Source organism: Dendropsophus ebraccatus, chromosome 3 (genome assembly GCF_027789765.1).
Source record: "Dendropsophus ebraccatus isolate aDenEbr1 chromosome 3, aDenEbr1.pat, whole genome shotgun sequence".
Lineage (NCBI taxonomy): Eukaryota > Metazoa > Chordata > Amphibia > Anura > Hylidae > Dendropsophus > Dendropsophus ebraccatus.
In genome coordinates, this window is record NC_091456.1 from 144,945,374 (window position 1) to 144,967,612 (window position 22,239).

General features: G+C 40.7%; 1 protein-coding gene across 1 annotated transcript in view; it reads left to right on the forward strand.

Annotated features, from left to right (window-relative positions):
- Positions 1-12,670: 12,670 nt before the first annotated feature.
- The window catches only part of VCAN (versican), an 80,105-nt gene continuing 70,536 nt past the window's right edge, over positions 12,671-22,239 (forward strand). The window contains exons 1-2 of the mRNA XM_069962878.1: positions 12,671-12,884; positions 19,795-19,870. Of these exons, the coding sequence (XP_069818979.1) occupies positions 19,801-19,870 (70 nt within the window). The 5' untranslated portion in view covers positions 12,671-12,884; positions 19,795-19,800. The remainder of the gene's footprint in view (positions 12,885-19,794; positions 19,871-22,239) is intronic.

Consider the following 22,239-nt stretch of genomic DNA (forward strand, 5'->3'; position numbering starts at 1 on the left):
TATCCACTGAAAAGTCAGAAAGAAAGTGTTGCTGGACTGAAATCAGAAGAAAGTTCCATCATACAGTCTGGCAGGACAATGTGTCATGTAGCCTTTCCATCACTGTGTGCTCTGCCATACCTCATGGTCTGGAGGGGAGGCAGCAAATCCCTCTCACTTCTTGGCTTCCACTTTCTTGATGCAAGGCTTCTCTTCACATTGGAGACCTGTAGATCCATTATGATTGGTATATAGCAGTGGTGCAGGGAAGTCTACTGGATGTATGTGATACCGGATGTATGAATGTAAACATGTGTCCTATTAGATGAAGCAATTTTTTAATGATTAACAATTATCGATAAACGGTCGCAAACAAGATAGTTGATTGTTAACCTGAAATCGTTCACCTTATTGCACAGAAAGATATTCGTTAGGTGCGTTACAAGGATTCGTTAGGTTGTTACAATGATTGTTATTACGGTCGATAAGAAAGCGTTTACACAGAGAGATTTATCTGACAGATTTTTTTAAGCCAAAGCCAGAAACAGACTATAAACAGAGAACAGGTCATAAAGGAAAGACTGAGATTTTCCCTCTTTTGCAATCCATTCCTGGCTTTGGCTTTAGAAATGTGTCAGATAAATCTCTCTGTGTAAACGTACCCTTACTCCATCTTATCCCCGCAGTAAGTAACAATTACACTGAACCATTAGTGAATGAATGCGGATGGACAGCGACCGAATGTGGAATTAGGGTACGTTTACACAGAAAGACTTATCTGACAGATTTTTGAAGCCAAAGCCAGGAATGAATTGCGAAAGAGGAGAAATCTCAGTCTTTCCTTTATGACCTGTCCTCTGTTTATAGTCTGTCTGTGTAAACATGCCATTACAGCAAACAATTAGCGAATGATTAGTGAACGATTAAAAGTGATCAACGACACATGAACGATTTTTCGATCGTTGCCTGAAATTACATAGGACGATACTCGCCCCGTGTAATAGGACCCTAAATGAATGGGTATATGGATGAATGAATGGGTGTAGAAGTGTATGAATATATGTGTATGCAACAAGGCAGATGGATGTAGGGATTTCCCTGGTCATGTACAGAAGACATATATAACATTACCCAGTAGTCAGTCATCAGTCTGAGGCTCTGACGGTAATAACTCAATACACAGTCCAGCTTCATGGGGGTCCAGCCATGTGGATTGCATAGTCCTTGAATGCCACAGACAACAAGTGTTTGGCTGAGTATAGTTGTCATGTGAGTGATGTTTAGTATGAGTGATGTGGTGATACTTTACATTTTATGGTTCCTGACAGTAACCACAACTAAGGGAAAAATGATGTCTCCTTCTATGATCATAAGGTGGACAGGAATGCCGTTGTGGAAGAAGAGGTCAGAACCCACAGACAAATTCCCTCTTACCGTAATCGATATATGGCCATATAATGTGTGTTGTCAAAAAGAAATTAAAAGTTTAAAAGTTTCACTGAGCCCATTTGGTGCCATTCTTGTGTCAACCACCATCTCTGTAAGGCTATGTTTACACAACGTCAAAAATTGATATTTAAAAAAGTTTTTCTTTTGTCACCGTTCTTTCTCCTTTATTACTATTAAACTTAATGGACTTTTCAATTAAACCCACACCCAAAGGACAATTAGTAACGCCAAACTAGAATAATGTACAAACAGCCGCCAGGCCAGACAGCTAAATGACGTCCGTTAATTTAGACTCAAAATGACGGACGTTATTCTAAACGGAGCTGAAAAAACGTTTTGTGAACATAGCCTAAAATTTTTTAACGCCTGATTTACATAAATGGGAAATATCTGTAACAATTCGCTGTGTGTGAATATCCCCTGAAGGGTTGGAAATCCTTGTTTGTGTACTGATCTGGGGATGGTGACTGCCATAGGGGAGAATATGTTAGTAAGCTGTTCACATGTAAAGGCCTATGTAAACAAATAATGCTCCCCTCCTCCCAGCACAGCCACAGCTTAGCACAGGCTCCGTTTTTAACACATTGAACATATTGAAACAGAGCATAATAGATCCTAAAATATCCCATTTACTTTAATTGGATCTGTCAGGTTTTGTTTTTGTTTACTCCTCCCCCCCCCAAACCAAACCAATGAGGATCTGATGAAACAGAGGAAAACTAATGGATATAAAGGAGATGTAAACAGGAAGGCTTCTATTTGTACTTAAGACCTTTTACGTGATTAGGTTATTGGCCGAATGGGCTGATTATTGCCCCCTATAAATGACACAGTGATCAAGCAACAAAAAGGGGTATGCTCATCACAAAGATTTCTGGAATATCCAAAGCATACGTCAGAAAGGCATAGGATGCCCTTGGCAGATTCATTGCACCTTTCTCCCGATTAAAGTCAGTGGAGAGATGGATGTTTTTGGCCTTCTCCTTTGAAATCTATAGGCATTAAGGAAGTATTCCAGCAAAATATATATAATGTTTTAAGAACTTTAGCAGCAGTAAGGGGCAACATGACTCCCCTGCCACCTCCAGTAGCTGTGTTGGGAACTGCAGGGCTGCTTAAGCCCTGGTCCTGGCATAGTTATATATAGCTAGGGCTGCAGCATGCAGTGTTAGTGATAGTGAGTCCCCCCCCTTGATGTCTATTATAATGTACACAGATTTGGGGAAGCTGTGTATTGCGGCACCCTGTAGCAGAGTGAGTGGTGATTGACAGCTATCCCTCTTCATTCTGCTACACTGCATAGCTGCTGCAGTGCTAGTGATGCAGGCTGCTTCCCCAAGTCTAATGTCTGTGGTAATGCAAAAAAATATTAGAATAGAAATCAAGGGAGACTCACTCTTGCTAATGCTGCATAAAGCAGCTCTAGTGATTTGGAAGGCCCGGCATCCGCTCTAAGAGAGCACTGATCTGCTAGATTGGCGCTCGCTTACCAAGCCTATTATGCAGCTCGATAAATGTGCGGTAAAGACGGCATGAACATTGTTAGCCATGTTCCTGCAGCTCTTGCTTTGAAGTGGTAAAACAATAAAAATGTTCTATACTTACCTGTCTATGGTCCCTTGGTGTCCTCCTGTCTCTATCCCGCTTACCACCACACTTCCAAGACCATCTTTGAAATGACAGCCCGTTCAGCCAATTACTGGCCACAGCCCTTTCCCATCTCATTTAGTGATTGCCTGAACAGCCGTTCACTTCAGTGATGAAGTCAGAAATGTCAGCAGCGGCTGTGGTGGTGAGTGGGGAACAGGCAGGAGGACACCGGGGAGCGAGAAAAGGGTAAGTATAATTTTTATTATTTTCTCAGCTGATCGTTGTCTTTATTACACATGGCAGGATCTGTCCGATTCTGCCTGATTGAGCAGATAATCACCTTGTGTAGGACCCTAACTTTGCAGAGACCAGGGCTTGAACAGCCTTGCAGTTCCCAACACATACATTGGTGGCAATAGAGGAGCCATGCTGTTTGTTTCTAATAAAGTTATATTACATTATATTAAAAAGTTATACAACTTTATAAAAGAAAATGATAAAAATATACACAATATATGACTCCTGTCTTGACAGATGATGGCAGGAGGAGTGGAAAGGATCAAGCATATTGGGGCTCAGCTGCCTGACTTTTTTTTTTTCAAAGAGGTAAGCTGTCATCAGAGCTGTCTGGCAGCGGCTTTCCCTCCTATATTTGGCTTGATCTGTGCCATTTCTACAGTAAATGTTCATTTTTGTTTCACAACTTTCTTGAATTTAATGTGTTATGTATCCAGTACCAGTACTATGGTCAATATGCCTCATAGTTATTGTTCCCCATTGTTATGTGTCAGTACTTGATCATGATGATCCTTATAAATATTTCATAATTTTCCTTATAAATCAGATTTAGGCTGAGTGTATTAAATATTTTTAAAAACACAGAATTAAAAGTGAATCTGTGACCCCCGGACCACCTACTGAACTGTTCTCACCACTGGATAGATATCAGTGAAAGCACTCAGAACCTGTTGCCTATGTTTTTATTTTAATTAAAAATCCCATTTGTTCAAGAGGGATGGTTTGCACCCATCACACATAGGTACACAGGTACTTAGTGAGGAATTCAGATTGTTTTTGGACAGACATTTAAACTAGATGAAGGGGACAGAAGTATAATAGAGGAGGAGGATTTCTGTCCCCGACCAGTAAAGACAAATAAGTGTATCCGGATTGGTGAAAGTGCAGTGGTTGGTGCTGTAGACACAGTGGTTGGTGCTGTTGATGTAGTTGTTGGTGCTGTTGACGCAGTTGTTGGTGCGGTTATTGGTGCTGTAGATGCAATGGTTGGTGCGGTTATTGGTGGTAAGGAAGGTGCTGTTGGTGCGGTAGATGAATTTGGGAATAAAGGTATTATGAAGCTTAGTAATCTTCGGGCAATGTGTACGAATGCTCGCAGCTTAGGAAACAAGATCTGTGAGCTGACGGCCATTATGTCTAGAGATGATTTGGACCTTGTTGCTGTAACAGAGACCTGGTTCAAAGAGTCTAATGATTGGGAAATAGCTATACCGGGATATATTCTGTACAGGAAAGACAGAGCAGAGAGAAGGGGAGGCGGGGTAGCCATTTATGTCAGGGATAGTCTTAAATCGACACTCATCCAAAATACATATAAAGAGCTGGAGACTCTCTGGGTTTGTATGCAGTCCAAAGAGGGATCTGTTATTAGGATAGGTGTTGTCTATAGGCCTCCGCGGCAAAGCGAGGACTATGATAACATGCTGATGGATGAAATTACTAAAATGTCATTAAAGGGGGACATTGTAGTTATGGGCGACTTTAACATGCCGGATGTGGATTGGAATATCCCTTCTGCACTTACATGTAAAAGCAAGAATGTAATGGAGGCCCTTACAGGGGCATCTCTGAAACAGCTTGTGAAGTCACCTACCAGAGGAGAGAACATTCTAGATTTAGTATTTACTAATGTGGATCGGGTGTCTGAAGTTAGAGTGGAAGAAAATCTAGGTTCCAGTGACCACCAGTGTCTATGGTTTGACGTACAAACTGACTACGTCCAATCCCATACTACAACAAGAGTATTGGATTTTAGGAAGACAGATTTTAATAAAATGGGGGAATATTTAGATAAAGAATTAAGAGGGTGGGATAAAACATCAGGGGCGAGCACTCAGTGGGCAGAATTAAAAAATGTCATATTAAAGGCAACTAGACTATATGTACGAGAAGTTAGCAAAAGTAAAAGGAAGAAGAATCCATTATGGTTTACTAGAGAGGTTAAGGCCATTGTAAAAGGAAAAAAGGCAGCGTATAGGAAGTATAAGGAGACTGGGAATGAAGCTGACAGAGAGACGTACAAAAGTATACAGAAGGAGGCAAAGCAGATTATAAATGCTGCTAAAGCCTCAAAAGAAGAGGAAATGGCAAAATCTGTTACTGCGGGGAATAAAACCTTCTTCAGATATATAAGTGACAGGAAGAAGAAGAAGAATGGCTGCAGCATTACTAAAATAAGTAATGGGGAGAATACGTTTATAAATGGAGATAAGGCGGTCGCTGACTATTTGAATAGTTACTTCTGCTCAGTATTTTCAGAAGGCGGCCTTCACAATCACAGGATGGTTGGACACAACATTGCCTCCAGCTATATGGGTTCGGCTCCAGTATTTTCAGAGGCTGAAGTTGCAGAGGAACTTGCCCGTTTAAAGCTGAATAAGGCGATGGGTCCAGATGGGATCCATCCCAGGGTTCTTAAAGAACTCAGATCTGTGATTGCTGCCCCCCTGACAGATCTGTATAACCAATCCCTGCTAACAGGAGATGTCCCCGATGATTGGAGAACAGCCAATGTTATACCAATCCACAAGAAGGGGAATAGAGAAGAGCCCAGTAACTACAGGCCAGTGAGCCTGACATCTGTAGTAGTGAAAATGATGGAAACTCTTCTAAAAAAGAAGATAATGGATCACCTAAGAATCAACAATTTGATGGATCCAAACCAGCATGGCTTTACTGAGGGCCGATCATGTCAGACTAATCTCATTGATTTCTTTGATTATGCCACAAAAGTGCTGGATGAAGGTGGTGCTGTGGATATCGCCTATCTGGACTTCAGCAAAGCTTTTGATACAGTTCCCCATAAAGAGCTGATAGAGAAGTTGGAGAAAATTGGACTAAATCCCTGGATAGTTCAGTGGATTTGTGGTTGGCTGAAGGAGAGATATCAGAGGGTTGTTGTTAATGGTGTATATTCTGAGCAGAGACTGGTTACAAGTGGTGTGCCACAAGGGTCTGTTCTGGGTCCTATTCTTTTTAATATGTTTGTAAGTGACATAGGAGAAGGGTTGATAGGTAAAGTTTGTCTGTTTGCTGACGACACAAAAGTGTGCAATAGGGTGGATATTCCTGGAGGTGTCAGTAATATGGAAAATGATTTAGCTTTGCTAGATACGTGGTCCAAACAGTGGAAATTGAAGTTCAACGTTTCCAAATGTAAAATAATGCACTTGGGGAGGAGGAATCCTCTATCCGAGTATCACATCGGCAGTACTGTGTTGGAAAAGACTTCAGAAGAGAAGGATTTAGGGGTTATGATTTCTGAAAGCCTTAAAATGAGTCACCAGTGCAACCAGGCGGTGGGGAAAGCAAATCGTATGCTGGGGTGTATAGCTAGAGGTATAACCAGTAGGAAGAGGGAGATTGTGATCCCGCTGTATAGAGCTCTGGTGAGGCCACATCTGGAATACTGTGTCCAGTTCTGGAGACCTCACCTAAAAAAGGACATTGATAAAATAGAACGGGTCCAAAGACGAGCTACAAAAATGGTGGAAGGTGTGAGGCATAAACCATATCAGGAAAGACTTAAGGATTTGAATCTGTATAGTCTGGAGGAAAGACGGGAAAGGGGGGACATGATTGAAACCTTTAAGTATGTTAAGGGACTAAATAAGGTTCAAGAGGGGAGTGTTTTTAGTAAAAAACTGAGCTCAAGAACAAGAGGACACAGTGAGAGGTTAGTTGGGGGAAAGATCAGAAGCAATGTAAGAAAATATTATTTTACTGAAAGAGTGGTAGATACCTGGAACAAACTTCCAGCAGAGGTGGTTGGTAAATCTACAATAACAGAATTTAAACACGCCTGGGATAGACATATATCTATCCTAAGATAATAAGGAAGAAAATACTAAAAGGGCGGACTAGATGGACCCAGTGGTCTTTTTCTGCCGACAATCTTCTATGTTTCTATGTTTCTATGTTTCTAAGACTGTGAATGGTGTCAAAGAGGCGGAGCCTAATATTCCCAGGGCCCTAGTGTCACTACGCCTCAGTGTGCTGTATGCCTGCCCCTTACATAATCAGCCACATACACTCTGCATACAGCACAGTAGGGTGTAGCAGTGCTAGGGCCCAGGGATTAATAGGCTCCACCTCCTTGACCCCATTCACAGCCCAAATAAAAGTTTTTTTTTTTTAAAGATAAAAAAAAAAAACACAAGCACGGTCAACAAAGGTATGTTCTGAATGCTTTCACTGATATCTATCCAGTGATGCAACCAGCTTGGTAAGCGGTCAGGGGGTCACAGATTCACTTTAAATTAAATGATATCAGCCAAAAATTCCTCCAAAAATAAATTACTTAATTAAACGCCACCTCCTTGTGTTACCACCACAGTATCCTATGTCTCAGGATATGCCTGATAATACCTGGCCGAAAGGCTCTTTGTATTTTCCTAAATTTCTAATAATTTTTTTCTATTTGTAATGCTAACAAGTTTTCACAAATCTCGGCGTAGAAGGCGCTAACCTTTCCTTTCTGCCCGTGTCATTGTACTTAATAGGAAGTAATTAGTGCTCAGGAGATACAATGGGGTTTGATTGATGTGACTGGATGACTTGATGCAAAACGGGAGACAGGGGAGACAAAACCCTGAGCTCAGGGTGTGTTGGGATTTGTGGAGAAGGGAGATTAACAGACAACAAAGGATATGAAGGGAAAGAGAGGGAAATGTTGAGGAGTCTGCATTTCTATGAATTAACCCTTTAAGGGGGCGTTCGCTTCCTATGTCATCAGTAATCTTCTCATTAATTAGCCATGTAACACATATAGGAAGGACTATGAGATTCGGCACAGGGGCACTGTCTGCGTTCTGCCTCCTCGCTCACCTCTGCAATACATTAAATTGGCCTTTCTTCTCTCCGGCTTGTTTTAATTCATGTGGTTCCCTCAGCAGCAGGGAAGTGTACAGTTAATTGCTATGTACAGTCAGAGCCAAGTGGCCTCTCTGGTGTTTTACAATGGAGACGGAGCCTTCTGTTTTAAGATCTCTACTGCTTCCTTGTGTTCAGATGTAGACCTAACTCACACGGCTGATAAAGTAATCCATCCCTGGCTCTATATAGAGGACAAACTGGGGAGAGAAGTGTCATTGAGGGTAAAAGTGGTGTCCACCCACACAGGGAACACTTTAATAAGGGGAAATGCTCAGGTTATAAAGTTTTAATGTGTTTTTTTTTTTTTATATATTAAGGAACGTACATGTCAAAGGTTGTGAGTCTTTAAGGAGGGACAATGCCCAGTGCAATGCATCACACAGCTCAGGACTTACTTGCACTGAAACGTTGGCAGCTGCCATGTCACAGATATATCAAGTGACACCTAATGTGAGACTTAATGCATCACGGTGGTATTGATTGCTGTGAAGGATTTATAGAGAACATATATCCAGACAGACGATGATAGATAATTTGATGATAGATAGATAGATAGATAGATAGATAGATAGATAGACTGACTTACACTTGCCCTTGTTGTTACAAGGGTAAATTGGCGATTAGGCAGAAACAGGAGCTTAGCTAGATGTGTACAGAATCCCCTCAATGCTATTGTCTCCAATCACCACTTGGCACACCATTTATTGATTTAGCTCTTGTGTTGCAGAGATCAATGGCCATTAAAGCTGCAATAAGACAACCAATGTCATCCCCTTATCTAAAATTGAAAGATAAGGCTGTCTATTGAATACATGTGCACGCCATGTGAAGGGTCAAGGCTCTGAGCGGGAGCATCGGAATCTATTTACACAGAATTTTATCACAAAATGTCCGGATATTGCAAGCCCGTATATCCTGACCATGTTCCATCCGGCTGTAACTCCATAGGCTGCGGACAGCTTGTGATGTCATCACGCCTATTTTTAGCCGTCACTTTCAGTGCAGACTATTTTGGGAGCCAGGGCTGGCATTTTCCATTGTTGTAATGGAGTGTGTGAGAGTCAGTGAAGTTGGTGGTCTGTGGTGTGTTTCTAGAAGGGACTGTGGGAAACCAGTTGGTGACAGAAATTCCACATGGGAGGTATCTGCCAGACCAGTATCTTACATCTGTCAGTATCATTTGTCCCTTACAGTTTACTGCTTATGTTACTGGAAATAAAGTTGTTGTTTTTTTGTCTGTGGTCTGATAATCTAGATTTCTAGTATATTTTCTTAATTAATTACAATTACTTTTTTATTCCAGTATATAGCACCAACATATTCCACAGCACTGTACAGAGATAGATCCCTTTTCCCATTGGGGCTCACATCTATATTCCTTATTGACCTACCAGTAGTATTTTATATGGTGTAGGAGGAAACCCACACAAACACAATAAAGATATACAGACTTCAGGCAGATGTTGCCCTTGGTCAGATTTCAACCCTGGAGTCCTAGTGGTGCAATGCAACAATGCGAACGACTAAGCCACTTTACTGCCATGCTGAAAGCAGATCACCACAATCTTGATAGGATCAGCCCATATTCTTATGTTTTTATTCAAGGATCAGTGTTGGGGAAATTGCAAATTACAGCCTTTCCCCATAATAAGTATCACTAGATGTATGTAGCAGTTCTTTTCCACCATAGATTTGATGGGCAACTACATATACGTAAAAGCACTTTTTTGCATTTTCACCTGGAAAATCTTTTTAAGCGACATAGATTGAATGTCTATGAATGAAGAACAGTTGTCCGACATCTGGAGAGCCTGATCCATCCAATCTGTGCTGATCCATGAGTCAAGCTTTAGTAGTGTCTGTCTTATTGTGCGACAGTGAATGGGAGAACGACCACAAGACATTCCACGTCTATTTACCTTCAGGTATATGTGATCAGCACTGCTTGCTTAACCTTTGTGTTGAATCATCATTGTATAGGGCTGTAAGGAGACACTGAATGCTTTACTGCTGTATAAGCCCCAGTCAGAGGAAGGGTGACTGTTAACTGGGATCACTAAATTCATTTATTTGTTTACACTGTTTTCACTCCAACAGGTGTGAACACAGCTCCTAGCTCTGCAGATATTTCAAGTGAATGGGTATAGAGAGTAAACGAAAGGCTTGTCCCCAGGGGATCAATGCAGATAATAGACACAATGCAGAGATTTCCATCTAATCATGTTTATTGCAATCACAGTGGTCAGATCCCATCTTTAGGCTGAGATGTCTCTCATGAATGAATCCGAAGCGATTACACGACTGTCCTGGCTTCATTCCCAGTCTTCCCTTCTGCGGTTACACAAAACTTCTCTTTCTTCTTTACTACAAGATCATTGGTTTATCTAGGTGACAGCTGAAAAGACTCATGTTTCATTAAAAACACATTAGGTGCATAGGCAAAACCATCCCATTCATCCATGTTTCTAGCAGGAGGTGTTACCTCAAAGAAATGCCAATGCTATGTTGCCAGTAACCAAAGCCAGCAGAGACAATACTTACATCATGGGAATCTATTCTTCCCTTCCCAGTAGAAGCCCTGCTTGTGCTGGGAGTCCATGCAGCCACTATGGAAAGGCTGCTGCAAAAGGATTGCTGCCAGAAGTTCTAATCACCAGATGTACGAAATGTGTATTACAATGTGAATAATGTGGAGGCCAAAGGGATGTGGGGGGACATGGTTTTGGCTCTGGGGTTAATGCCTAGGCGTTTTCTTGGACTGTCACATAAGAGATGATAGAGAGGAGTAAGGGGGATGCAGACTAACTGTAGATGCAACAAATTTTTGCTATAAAGCGGTCCAAAAATGTTTCCGATAACGTCAAATAAACGTCACGTAAATGATTTGTCGTAATGACCCTTGGACGCCCATATCCAGTGTGTTTAAGAATTAGATGTATGGGATCATTACAATGAATAATAAGTGATAGATAGATAGATAGATAGATAGATAGATAGATAGATAGATAGATAGAAGATAGATAATAGATAGGTAGATAGATAGATAATAGATAATAGGAGATAGATAGATAGATAGATAGGAGATAGATAATAGATAGGTAGATAGATAGATAGATAGATAATAGATAGATATGATAGATAGATAGATAGATAGATAGATAGAGAGATAGATCAATAGATAGAAGATAGATATAGATAGATAGATAGATAGATAGATAGATAGATAGATAGATAGATAGATAGATAATAGATAGATAGATAATAGATAATAGACAGATAGATAGATAGATAGATAGATAGGAGATAGATAGATAATAGATAGATAGATAGATAGATAGATAGATAATAGATAGATAGATAGATAGATAGATAGATAGATAGATAGATAGATAGATAGATAGGAGATAGATAGATAGATAGATAGGAGATAGATAGGAGATGGATGGATAGATAGATAGATAGATAGATAGATAGATAGATAGATAGATAGATAGATAGGAGATAGATAGATAGGAGATGGATAGATAGATAGATAGATGATAGATAGATAGATAGATAGATAGATAGATAGATAGATAGATAGGAGATAGATAGATAGGAGATGGATAGATAGATAGATAGATGATAGATAGAAAGATAGATAGGAGATAGATAGATAGATAGATAGATAGATAGATAGATAGATAGGAGATAGATAGATAGGAGATGGATAGATAGATAGATAGATGATAGATAGATAGATAGATAGATAGATAGATCACAGTGTCCTGATTGTGATTTTATTGTGTAAAATATAGTCAACTTAATACAACAATCAGGAAACTGTGATCTATATTTCTATCTATCTATCTATCTATCTATCTATCTATCTAATATATAATATTCATTGTGTGTGTATATATATATATATATATATATATATATATATATATATTACATGTGTGTACATATATATATATATATATATAATGAATATATAATATATTGTATAATATATATATCTAATGAATATATATATAGATCACAGTGTCCTGATTGTGGTTTTGTTATGTAAAAGATAGTCAATTTAATAGGTAAAGGTCCTATTTGTGAGGATGTAATAAGATTTATAATGTTACACCAATATTTATCCTTACACTATAAAGACTGGAGACTTCTATGACAAGTATTTGGTATCAGCTGGGTATTTATCAGCATTTATCACCCTAGTAATGTGATCAGTCCTGATCCTGATCTCTATGTGAGTGGCTGCAGCAGGGAAGCCAGTATGAGGGTTGGTATTGGAGTGTGTAGTGCTGGGGAGGGCTGGGGCTGTAGTTGGGATCTCCTGGCCTCTGGGAGGGTGAGTGAGCCCTCCTCTCACATTGAGTGCCCCTCCTTCTCACTCTGCTGACGGTGTAATGATATAATCATGAGGGGTGTCAGATCCCGCATTTGAACTTGCAGCCAAACAGACTCTATTTCTTCTTCCACTAGGACTCTGTACAGACACAGGCTGGAGAGAGCTCTGCCATCAGCTGCAACCCAGGGAACCTCCACTATAGGACCCAGAAAGACAATAGCTCCTCAGCATCCTCTGACCCAGGGACATACATAGGCATCATCCTCCTCCTCCAGCAGCAGCAACTCTGGACTACATCCCTGTATAACACTGGACTTGATGAAGCTAAGACAATATTAAGTCACCTTTAAAGGTAAACCACTTTCATTCATTATGTGCATGGGGAGGACAGGTTTGCTTCAGTGAAAAGAAAAAAAAATGATGATTGTTGCAGGAAAGGGTTAAATGAAGCCTATGGATAAAATTGTTATCTGCTTTCAACTTTTTTTTTTTTTTTTTTACTGTATTGTTCTATAATCCAGAGATGCAGGTCTGGTGAGGATGTATGGAGAGGTTGGTGTCAGTGACATCTGGCAGGTCATAGTCAGATCTGCTATCAAGTACTGGGCTGCTGCTGTTCTTGGAAAGCTCCTTCCCATTCTCTGCTATGAAACCCTTAAAGTCTTAAGGATCTAGCAGCAAAAACTCAGACATGAAGATTTAGGTGCCTAACACAAAGGGTCAATGGACCATGAAGTAGCAGCACTACACAAAGCAGAGTAGTAGACAAAGACTTAGGATAGACATAGTGGTTTTACATGGTTTTTTACACACTCACATAGGAAATCACTAAAGGTTGCTAGTATTCTTTGTACACCCTAACTGCAGTATACTACTATATAGGATCACAAGGAGTTTCTTTAGTTTTGTACTTACCAAGTCCAATATCTCTAATCCAAATCCTCTCTGGCAGGGGGGTCAGCTCCTGTTACAAGTTAATGAGTACATTTCTCCTAGTAGTCTGTGGACACTGGACAATGGATATCCTCAGAGGCAATATTTACCCCACAGATGTTACACCATGTTGCTGCATTTCAATAGAGCCTTGTAAAGTCATGGGAGTTAATGGAAGTCTACACTGTGTGGGACTTTAAGGGGTTAAGGATTTACTTCAGACAGGCAGAGAGAGAAAAAAAAGAAGTTTTCTAACAAAGAAAGTCAAAAAGCTGTATGTGTCCTATGGAGTTAGAGGGGAGGATGCTGTAGTTAGGCACTGATAGTTGGGCTCATTTTTAGGAGAGTCACAGCGCTATAGGTATTGTTCTGGATGAGACCCTGGCACTAGGATGTCTAGGAATGCATGCTGCTGCTCTGCTAATGGCCAGCGCGACCCCTGCTGGACGAGACGGGAACTGCTCTCCGCAGCATCTTGCAGCAAAGCCATCCTAACACGAGGTTTTTCACACACACCCCCTTTGTGTCAGCTTTTGGATTGGCATCATTTATTTCTTCTTTCTAGTGTTTTCGTGCATGGGAAATGATTAGTCAAGCACTAAAGACTTGTTCATATCAATGCTATTGAAATTGTAAGAAGTTTATATGAACCTACTGTATGCATTGTTAGAGAATGGAAAGGGTTAAAAGTAAGCACAGAACTATAGTCTATAGATGACATGTAGTCTTCAAATGGGTATAGTAGTGCCACATCTGCATTGTGTTCCATGTCTGCATGTGTATACAGTATATATATATATATATATATATATATATATATATGCATGCAGCATTAATCCTATAGAGACTGATCTGATGGATGGTAAAGCAAGCCAATGAGAGAGGGAGGCAGCAGAGCAGAGGTGTCCTGTGACTGCAGGGACTGGGGACCCCCGGCTGCTGTGGATATGATTTCACCTCTGAAAAGATGCAGTCCCAGATCAGTCTCACATAACAAAAGCCAGCTGTCTCCATGAGCCACACATAGGGCGGTGACTGCAAACAGAGGTGGGAGGGAGGCAGCTCTAAAAACGGGTGAGCAGCTCCGGGGGAGACCCATATTATCAGTCGCCACGTGGACGATAGCCGTATCTTACCTGGCGGGGCTTATTGCATTGGCGACTAGTTATACGCTCTTTGTAGAGCAGCTAATAAGAGCCTTTGTGGCTTAGGCTGTGTTCACACTTTCAGGTTTTTAACCACAATTATTGAATATAAAGTCAGAAATGGAGAACACCTATAAAGGAAAGACTGAGACTTCTACTCTTTTTAAATCCATTCCTGGCATTACAAGTAAAAACCTGAATGTGTGAACACACCCTTAATATGTGTTCAGGGCCCAGCCCATATATATTTGACTCCAAGGGAAGCACATGTGATATACAACCCATCACATGGCAATATTATAACAAAGGAACAACTGGCACTTTACTAAGCAAACACAGTGAATGTAGTATATGGTTAATGATGACTATATATACATGATTTACTTATATAGGTGTTTTATTGTCATTCTTTATGGCAGAGAAAGTGTGAACATTGTTATTCTAGTTGCCCAAGGGAGACATCAGCTAGACCACCATAGACACAATGTATGGGAGCATTTGCTTTAGAAAAGACAACTCCCCCTCCCCCAGCTATAGGTGTTTATTTAGTATTAGAAAACTTTTTCTTTTCAATGCTGATGGAGCCCAATGACACATAGAGAGTTATTGTATGACCCGAGTGCCGGGTACATGTACTGGGGTCACTACCTCAGGAAAAACACATACATAAAATGCCCATAGAAGTCTACATTATCACCACCCACTTAGAGGAAGCTTGACAACTGCTTATTGTTAAAGACCACCAGTAACAGCTAAGGAGGGGGGATGTGAGAACGTGCAGGAAACTTCAGGAGGAGGTTGCTAAGGGGAGAAAAAAGGATCCGAGCACTCTTCATCCTCTACAAGGAGAGGTAAGGATTAGACTGGGTCAGTGGAGCAGCGCCATTGACAGTACTTCTATAGTCTACAATGAAATGGCTTGTCACTTAAGGATCCTTATGTGTAGAAAAGCCAATGAATGACCCCGACATCAAAGACTTGAGTTGAATTTAGCAGCTGGATTGAAAACACACAACTAACACTATAGAGACTAGAGGTGGGCAGTCCATTTACTTATGTATTCAAGTCCAACAACATGTAGGAAACCTACAGATGTAGCAGAAGTGAATTTGTTTTCTTTGGGCGACACATCTTCATGACTTTGATATAGTGGACTGGGGTTTCCATCAGTCCTGTGCAGATGTGTCTAAGTGTGCCAGATGACTAAGCCTGCTCTGCTACATCTGTAGCTTTTGTACAGTTACTTCGGAGTTATGAATATCCTCCCCGACTCTGGCTTTGTAACAAATGTTGCTAATGTGCAAATCATTTATTACCTGTGATGCTTATTGGGCTATTGCAGAGCATACTAACTGAATGCATTGACTGTAAAGACTCGAGGGATATAGTTCATGTCCTAACAGTTTGCAGGGGACTCTGCCAGGTTGTTATAGCATTGTACATATTGGAATGAAATGGATATGTAATGTATTAGAAGCCACAATTAGAAAGTGATTTGAGGCATCCTGCCAGCTCCTCACCACAGCCGGAATGGTTACTGCAGTTTTCCATGTCCTGAGTATATGTGTAGTGATCAATTTATGGAAGCCCCTTTAATTATACAGAACATGCCTAGTCAATACATTTCCATATATGTTTAGTTCTGAGCAGCCCTGACATTGGCAGTGACACCACCATCCCTATGAGAGACTCCATGGGGCTTACAAATCATCTCATAATATCTAATATGATTGACAAAAAGTGGTTTTGTGCCCTGCCACCTCTCTGTCCTCAGATCAGTGGTACTTCTGCTTTGAGCTGAGTAATCTGGGACAGGCTGGTTGCTATGGAAGGTTGTTTGGCAGTCCGCCCCCAACAACCAGTCTGTCTTGTATGACTCAGGTGTTCAGCTAAAGCTGGGTTGGCCCTGCACTGGCAACATGCAAGGGAAAAAGCAACTTGGCAGCAGTCAGAGCTCATAATTCCCTTCTCATTGTAGGCCACTTTCACTTCTTCCATTGGGTTCTTACTTACTACAGAGTTCTTATTATCCATGTTGCTGCCAGGGAGTCACATAACCAGTTATTAAAGGGATATTCCCATCTTAGGCTCCATTCACACTACAGAATTGGCACCGAGATTCAGTGCAGAAAACGGCCCGTGCACTGAATCCTGCCTTAAATGTGTTTAAATGGGAGGGTTTGCGAGCCTCCGCTCTCTGCTCCTCTCCCCTCAATTCTTTGAGCCGAGGCGTGAAGAGCAGAGGCACACAAGCCCTCCCGTTCGAAGAGATTGAAGGCAGGATTTCAGGATCTCGGCGCTGAGTGTGATCAAGGCCTTAGTCGTTAATGGCTTGCTGCATAACTTAAAGGGGTTATCCATTGCTACAAAAACATGGCCACTTTCTTTCAGAGACAACACGACTCTTGTCTCCAGTTCAGGTGCGGTTTGCAATTAAGCTCCATTCACTTTAATAGAACTAAGCAGCAAAACCCCGCCCAAGCTGGAGACAAGAGTGGGGCTTTCTCTGAAAGAAAGTGGCCATGTTTTTGTAGCGATGGATAACCCCTTTAATAGACTACTTCGCTAGATGACCCCATGCACAAGCAGCCATCTTTCACCTTAGGGGCCAGTTCACACTGAGCAAAAGCGGTGGAATTCTGCGGCGGATTTCTCCACTGGCATCAGTGTCCCACAGTGTATCTATAGGAGAACTTGCACGCCTCCGCTTCCGCCGCCCTCCGTTCAAAGAATTGACATGTCAATTTTTTGAGTAGAGGGTGTTGGAAGCGGAGATGCACGGGCCCTCCCATTGACACACTGAGTAAGCAGGATTCTGTGCTGGAGAGCTCTGACGCTTTTGCTTCATGTGAACTGGCCCTTAGGGTACGTTCACACGTAGCAGATTTGATGGCGCAGATTTGATGCTGTGTTCAGTTGTTTAGTTACATTGATAGCAGCACCATGAAATCTGCTGCAGATCCTGTACGTGTAAACACAACCTAGGGAATAGTTATGTGATTGTGAGGGGGCTAACAGCTGAGACCACCTGTGACTTTCAGAATAGGGACACAAGTCTCCTGTTAGAATGTATCGATGGGGTCAGACATGTATAATGAACAAAAAAGAAGGAAAATATATCACATAGCACTAGGCACACCACCAATAATGAAGAAATCCTTTATTAAGCATATATATATATATATATATATATATATATATATATATATATATATATTATACAATAAGCACAAAAAGCCCTAACCCAATAAAACCATTTAAAACCAAATATATATATATATGTATATATATATGTGGAAACCCACCTAAAAGTGAATCAGTCACAACATTAATATCAGTAAATGTGCATCCAGGTAAATACTAAAGTGCAATAAGCCAAAAAAATAACTCCAGTATGTAATTTACAGTAGATGTACATATCATATAAACAAACATGCATGGAAAAGTGACCAGGGCTCTTTAAGTAACTTGACCATGTGGGGAATCCCCCAGGCTGTTGGGGGCTCTGAACTATCCTACACACTGCACCACGGTCCTGGGACTTCATCTGGGGACCCATGCATGCACCACCCAATTCATTTTCGAATGAAGCTATGGAAACAACAGTTTTGCTTTTTCTGTGGCCCCTATAGGGAATTAATAGAACAGTAATTTACACATGTCACCCACTGCTCCAGTCTAATGCGAGACTGGGGTCCCCATTATAAAGATTGCAAGGGCCACATGGGTTAGGCACCCCACAGTCCTGTGGCTAGGGGATAACTCCCTTTAAGTATATGGACAATGTAACATCTGACAATCAAATGGAGGTCACTAGAAGGGGAACCCAAACCTTAGATGCAACAGATAAAATAGTAATACTGTACTTCCTTATTACTCCTGGACACTTGGGACAATAAACCAGGGATGAAAATAGTAGTAAAATGACTTGTGTTCGCTAACCCAGCCTTCCTTTGTGGGGGTTTTCTTCAGGAATTCCTAAAATGTAGAACATGATGGAGAAAGGGCAGCAAGTAGAGTAAAGGCTGACATGTAAAATTTTCCACCCAAGAGTTGGAATTAATCCTTTGTATAAAGAGAATACTTGCAGTGACATAACTCTCTCTAGTAGCTGTAGAAAGTAAGTGGAGAAGCAGAAATGACACGGCCACCATGCTACCAATAATCTCAAACATCTTCAATAACTTCTTACTTTGTTCCATTACTGAATGAAGCTACCTTGTATTATGTCACATATTATCCAGTAGCAATGGTTTTGCTATACGCATGGTGGACCTTTGGCAGCTGGATCACTCACATTTACGGAATTGCTTGATGTAGTTAGTAGATTGCAGCTTGGGTTCTTTTGAAGCATTTGTGTGACAACCTATTTACTTTCTTGGGTTGACCATTTATAGGTTGGTGTGTTGCAATGCCAAGACCCTTTAGGTCTCAGTATAGTGCAGATATACTCAAATATTTAGCAGTTTAAGATGTTTCTTCTTAAGAAGATACTTTGTAGCCCATTGGACCATGCCATGGGTTCTGAATCAAGGGTGGCTTTCTTCTTTTTTTTTTAGCAATTTTTTTTAGTAACCCAAGGCGCCCAGTATGATTACTATCTTTTCTTGTAAACTTCTTGTGTATTTTAAAGAATACATAATAAAATGTGTATGGATCCCCCACTGAGAAGCCAGTTACTCATTTCCAGGTATCCATAACCAAGTACTCATTATCATGTATAACGTTACACTCACAAGGTAAGCTTCCAATAACATCACCCGGGCATTCATATACCTCTATTGTTATTGTTACTCTGTTTAACAAGCTGTGCTACAAGAACGTTTTTGGGTCCAGTCTCATTAATGAAGTCGACATCAATGACCAGACTTTTACTTTAAACATGGATTTTTTTCAAGGTGTTTCCTTTCCTCACATCTGTTTATTTTCAGTGAACAGAACACGAGGTTCTCAGCCGTCCTCTCCCTTAGCTCACATCTCTGACATCATCATGGGGAGCAGGCCAGAGCAGCTGATTGTCAAGTAGTCTAGGGCTCCCACAGACCGCTTATTGTGAGCGAGAAAATACAAGCAGGCCTTCAGACCAAATAACTAAATTCTTTTTGTTTGTAGCTGAAATGTCCAGTCCAGTACCGAGAGCCATAAGTTAATGCACTTTCTTTTTTTTCTTTTTTTTCCCACCAGGTCAATATGTTGTTAGATCTGAAGTATATATTTTGGATATGCTCAGCATTGCACATTTCTAATGCATTCCGTGCAGGTAAGCATACAGTTTGCTAAGATTATATGTTATTGAAACTTTTCTATTAGTGCAATTTGTGCATCTGATCGTATATATTACCACATTATGGTGATCATTATAGAGCGGGCCTGTAGTTATGGGGCTACAACCAAATTAGCTTGTGGAACTAGTAAATGGTGGTATCTTGCTCTAGAATTTGCATTACAATTGTACCTATCGTGCCACCAGGGTTTGAGCAAGCTCTTTTGGTACTAAGCAAGTAGTTAGTCAATGTGCCCCACCACTATTAGTTTCTAGCTATCATATGTAGTTACTAGAGATGAGCGAACCGGGTTCGGGTTCGAGCCGATTCGAATCCCAATGTTCGGCATTTGATTAGCGGGGGCTGCTGAACTTGGATAAAGCTCTAAGGTTGTCTGGAAAACATGGATACAGCCAATGACTATATCCATGTTTTCCACATAGCCTTAGGGCTTTATCCAAGTTCAGCAGCCACCGCTAATCAAATGCCAAAAGTTCGGGTTCGGATCTACCCGAGCATGCTCCAGGTTCGCTCATCTCTAGTAGTTACGTTCCCATATGAGTTGCTCAAGAAAAGTGAATGCTATCATTTGTTGAACAATTGTTAGCTAATACGAGTGTCTATTAAAAGCAATATCCAGGATAAGAAAGTCTTCCAAAAACTGCACCACACCTGTTCTTAGGTTATGTGTGCTATTACAACTTGTCTCCATTCACTTCAATGGAATGTTTAATGAATGGTTTTTTTTCTACGTCTAGCTAACCCCTTTAACTTCCTGTAAGTTTTTAAAAACCTTGAGGACTACTTACCTGAGGACTGACCTTACACTTTGATAGCTGTCACCTGAAAGCTTATTTGACTAACAGCTAGTTGCCTGGTATATACGTGTTTGTAAGAGCAGAAGTTCTGCCAGTGACTTAGCATTCTGAGATAAAAAAGATCAGGTAGTTGAAATCCAAGTAATTAATCATTATCTCTTACCGGGGAAAAAGTTGAAAAGTTGGCCAGTTCCACCGCTTCACTGATATAGAAAGCCAACTTAAAGTTGTTATCCAGGTTGGTTTCCCCCCTCCCATATTCAATGTCCCCTACTTCGCATCTTCTTACCTCTGCATCATCTGCAGCTTGTCTAGAGCAGATTGCGGCGGAGCATAACAAGTCTTGCACTGATTGGCTGATTTTCAGCACCCAGTGTCAGGTATCTGGTCAGGTGACTTTGACTACGGCTTTTTTTTAATTTACAGTAGGGCTAATATTTCAAGCCTAGTCCAAAAAGCCTGCAAAAATCTAGGTCTTGTTATCTGAGTAGGCCTTATTTTTGGAAAAACACTGTATGTCACATGACTTCCATCCTGCACTTGTCTCAGAAGTATAACTTTCAGGATGAGAGGGGATATTGTGAACATTGCATGTGGATTAAACCACACCTGCATGATAGGTTAATGGCTACACAATGTTCTTTCTCCCAGACACCAATAAGAGCTCATTAGTATTGGATAAGCTGTCAGATATACTAGTCTTAAAATAATGGCTCTTCAATGAATATTGAGGCCAAACTGGAAGGAGACCAGCCTTGTGTATGTTTACAACTTACTTCCCAGATTTCATTGCCCCTCCCGCGATTGCTTATATGGTAATAATGATCTAGTGTGACACTTGGAAAAGGATTAAAATGTTATAATTCTATGAGAAGGTACAATTAGTTAAGTATTCCATGGCTTGGCCTCTGGCAATTACAGACAGTTCAGTTCATGCCAAGGAGAAAAAAAAAACTTTCCTTGGTATCTGGAAAACTATACTGATTGTTTCAGCAAGAGGTAGCAGACACATTATTTCCAATTTTAAACGTTTCATATTTTTCCATTCTTCATTAAACATACAGCAGCTCATAAGGAATAAATGGGGCCCTGGTCTGAAGGAATAAATGTTGCTAGTGTTGAGCTCTCTTTACTATTCTTTGTTTAAAACTTTGGGGAACATAGAAATTAAACTGAAACAAAAAACAAAACAAAACAAAACAAACATTGTACAGGTCGTGAAGTAATGGTGGAGTTGGCCTATTTAAAGTACCCTATTAGGGAGTCAAGATGGGTTAGGGGATAAGGATGTCTCCTGTTAAGTCCTTCATCTATCACCCTAAGCAGAAATTGGATACTAAGGCCTCGTTTCCACTAAGCAAAAGAGATAGAACTTCAAGCGGAGCCTGCATCGTGTACTCCGCTTGAAATTCGGCATGTCCTATTGTTTCAAAGGGATTTTTCATGCGCCTGCACTCTCCACTCAAAGAATTCTTTGAAAGAAGTCCCATTGAAGGAATTTCAAGTGGTGTCCGTGGCATAGGCTCGGCTTGAAATTCCGGCTCTTT